At 53.9% G+C, this 3,050-nt stretch overlaps 1 protein-coding gene across 1 annotated transcript; it reads right to left on the minus strand.

The window, feature by feature from the left end:
• Positions 1-897: 897 nt before the first annotated feature.
• On the minus strand, positions 898-2,607 carry TSPYL5 (TSPY-like 5). The gene is made up of 2 exons (XM_006900361.1): positions 1,383-2,607; positions 898-1,028 (listed from the first exon to the last, which is right to left on the minus strand). Exons 1-2 carry the CDS (start codon positions 2,572-2,574, stop codon positions 898-900), a joined length of 1,323 nt encoding a protein of 440 aa, XP_006900423.1. The 5' UTR covers positions 2,575-2,607.
• Between the last annotated feature and the right edge of the window lie 443 nt (positions 2,608-3,050).

The raw sequence follows: 3,050 nt of genomic DNA on the forward strand, positions 1-3,050 counted from the left end.
ATGCTGGAACGAGAGTGAATGTAAGTCACAACACTGCTGCCCAATCCTCCCATTTGGGATTCTTAATTCTAACCAATGCATAGGCATGAAAAGCATTTCCAACTTTAGAACTGTGGCGTAAAGCCCATGAGTCAGGAGCAGGGTCTGGCCTATGCCAATTGGCGAGAGAGATAATGGGAGTAAGAATGAGAGAGAGATTGAGAGTGAGTGAGAGAACATAAGTGAGTGAGTGTAAAGAAGAGGAAGTAAGACCAGAGATATGCAGAAAGAGAAAAGCTTGACAAGGAGGTATGAATATATGTGATGAAGCAGAACCATACCTACAGATGAGAAATACTGCTCCCCTAGAACCCCCACTATATTGGACTATGTCTGGGGAGGGAGAGGAGTTGGCAGATAAATAGGCACTATGCAGACCCAGTCTCCATCCTTACCTGTAGACACACACTAGGATAGTGAGCACACGTACATACATACCAGCCCACCTGTCTGGAAGCCAGTAAGATTTCTGTAAAGATCGAGTAGGTAGGTGTGTCTCCTGCATTGGCAGGGGGCCTGGATCCAAAAGTAGTTCTTTTAAGTCCTTCCTGACAAGAAGTCCACAGGGGATTACTGTAAACTAAACAAATTTCAGTGGCTTGATACTGATACAGCATGGCCCAGACCTCAATGGAAGTCCACCAGTACAAAGGGCCAGAGAATCACAAGAGGCATAAAGGTGCAGAACACATGGCATATTGTTCCTCACTCTTAACTTCATCCATGCCCAAGTGCCAAGGTCCCATCCTGCTATTTCCAGGAGGGCAGGTAGTAGGGCTTTCTGGTCAAAGCCTGAAATTCGGTATGCGGCAGCATAACAGGTGTCCCAGAGTCTTGGAGCTCTGCTGTGGCTGATGATCAGTGTGCACTGATTTTATGGGCAGCAACAGGGAAGATGCCAAACATGTACAGCATGCACACCACGGCCAGCAAGTCAATAGGCTTGATGTAGCAGGACTTGTGGTTGTACTGGTCATGCTGGAGGCAGACTTGTGAATGTTCATGTTAAGACAAGTGGAAAAGGTCAGAGTCAAGTACAGGGTCCTGGTGATTTAGAGCACTAAGCAGCACACATAGAAAGCACCATGTGCTTAGCATATAAACAGAATTCGTGAGATCACATCACCTGTGACACTAATGTACAAAAGCATGAAGGCCACAGGGAGGAAAAAGAACATGATCATAAAGACTGTATGATCATGGAGCTGGAGGCAGTGAAAATCCCAAGGGGATACGATGCACGAGGTCAGCATTAACAGAAGGCAGATGGCCAAGGGTGGGGTAGCCTCCAGCCAGAGGTCGAAGGGAAGGTAGGGAAGATTATTTAGGTGGTTTTATCTCACCGGATTCCACCTGCTGCTTTGCTGGATCTTGCCTGACCTGCTTTCCTTTCTCTTCACCGGCCCCTTCATCCATACGGTAGTACTGCAGGGGGTTAGGCCACAGTTCCTCATTGATGATCGCAACAATTTTGTCAGACTGAATGGCGATGTGGTTGGAAAACCACCCTAAGAAGCTACGGCCGTGGCGCTGGGTCAGGGCCTGGAGATCATGGCCTGGGAGCCACTGGATCGGAGTAGAACGGGACACGACTTGACCCGAGGCGCCACAGCCGTATTCCTTCATAAGCATCCTATTCTGAAAATAAGGGTTGAGCCCAAAGTAGAACCTGATCCTGTAGCCCAACCTGGCGAGGCCAAGCTCTTCCACCTCCAAGTTGTTCAAGTAGGTGAGGAGCTCCTTATCTTGGCTGCTCAGAAAGGCCGAGAGCTGGGGGTGGTTCTGGAGGACTCGAGCCCAGAAGCCGGGGATGCCCTGGATGAGGCGGTTCCTGCGCTCCATGTGCTGCAGGCGCAGCCGCCCGAACTTGCGCGCCAGGCGAAGGTAGGACCGGTCGGCCTGAGCATTCATGGAGTCAAGCTTGAGCTGGACGACCTGCAGGCTGTCCTCACTGGCAGCGATGGCCTCGGGCCCTGGCCCGGCACTGCGCTCCTCCTTCTTCGCCTCTCCCGCGGAGACGGCTGCACGCTCCCGCTCCTTCTTCACCTTCCCAACAGCGTTCACCTGGGAGCCCCTCCCTGCGGCGGCGGCGCCACCTGTTCCAGGGCCCTTCTTCCTCACGACGCCACGCCGGTTTGCACCACGAGGGCCCGATCTCGGCCGTGCCACACCTCCCACGGTTCTCACGATGGGAGTGTCCCTTCCCAGGCGCTCCATGAGCGCTGCGGCCTTCGACGGGCGGACCACCTGCCCGCCACCCTCCGCCAGGGGCTCGAGGCCACAATCGAGGGGCAGCCGGCAGGCCCCCTCCTCCCCGGGGCCCAGGGGTGTCGCGGGCGTGGAGGTTTCCAGGCCACCCACACCCGCGCCAGCCTGCACCTGTGCTGCTGGGGTGTCCTGGTGAAGCCGTGGGCACTGCGGAGGGGCCAGCGGGCATGCCGCGGCATGGTGGGCAGGGCGAGCTCCGGCTCTGGCACGACCTCGGCCTCGGGTTTTGGTGTGAGGGGTCTTCCTGCCCCTATTTCGGCCGCTCATCTTGGCAGCTGTGTCCACGAAGCCACGTCGTGAACCTGCGACTCCTCGTGGCAGCTCACGTTGCCTATCCGGAAGGCTCTCTCTCCATGGTAACTGCTGACGTCACAAGTGCACGTCCTTAAATTCACGCGAGCCCTGGGTGCACCTTGTGATTGGCTGTGGCCCCATAACTGCGCATTTGCACGTCTTCCTCGCCCAGTGCTTCCCGCCTTTTCTCTAACTAGCTGTTGAAGAGTGTTGTGCAGATTTGCACTTTGCTCCCCCGTCTACTTCTCTTCTGTTATGCCCTCATCTCATCCAATAAATCCAATTTCTTCAACATTAGACAGTCTGAAGACAGCTATCACATCTGTCCCTGTAACATCAACCATCTTCAGTTGTCTCCTATCTTTTGTCATGCATGCTGTGATGTAACTGCCATTTGACTCCATCTCTCATCCTTGAAAGCTTTTCTTGAGGAATATTCTCTGATATTT

This window comes from Elephantulus edwardii, unplaced genomic scaffold (assembly GCF_000299155.1).
Source record: "Elephantulus edwardii isolate Elephantulus edwardi_28Jun2011 unplaced genomic scaffold, EleEdw1.0 scaffold00282, whole genome shotgun sequence".
In the NCBI taxonomy this organism is placed as follows: domain Eukaryota; kingdom Metazoa; phylum Chordata; class Mammalia; order Macroscelidea; family Macroscelididae; genus Elephantulus; species Elephantulus edwardii.

What these genes read in the sequence shown, in the direction of transcription:
- TSPYL5 (XM_006900361.1), bottom strand. Translation starts at nt 2,574, where the DNA reads ATGAGCGGCCGAAATAGGGGCAGGAAGACCCCTCACACCAAAACCCGA. An exon ending in AAAGCAGCAGGTGGAATCCG is followed by an intron (nt 1,029 to 1,382) that starts GTGAGATAAAAC and finishes AACATTCACAAG; the next exon opens with TCTGCCTCCAGCATGACCAG.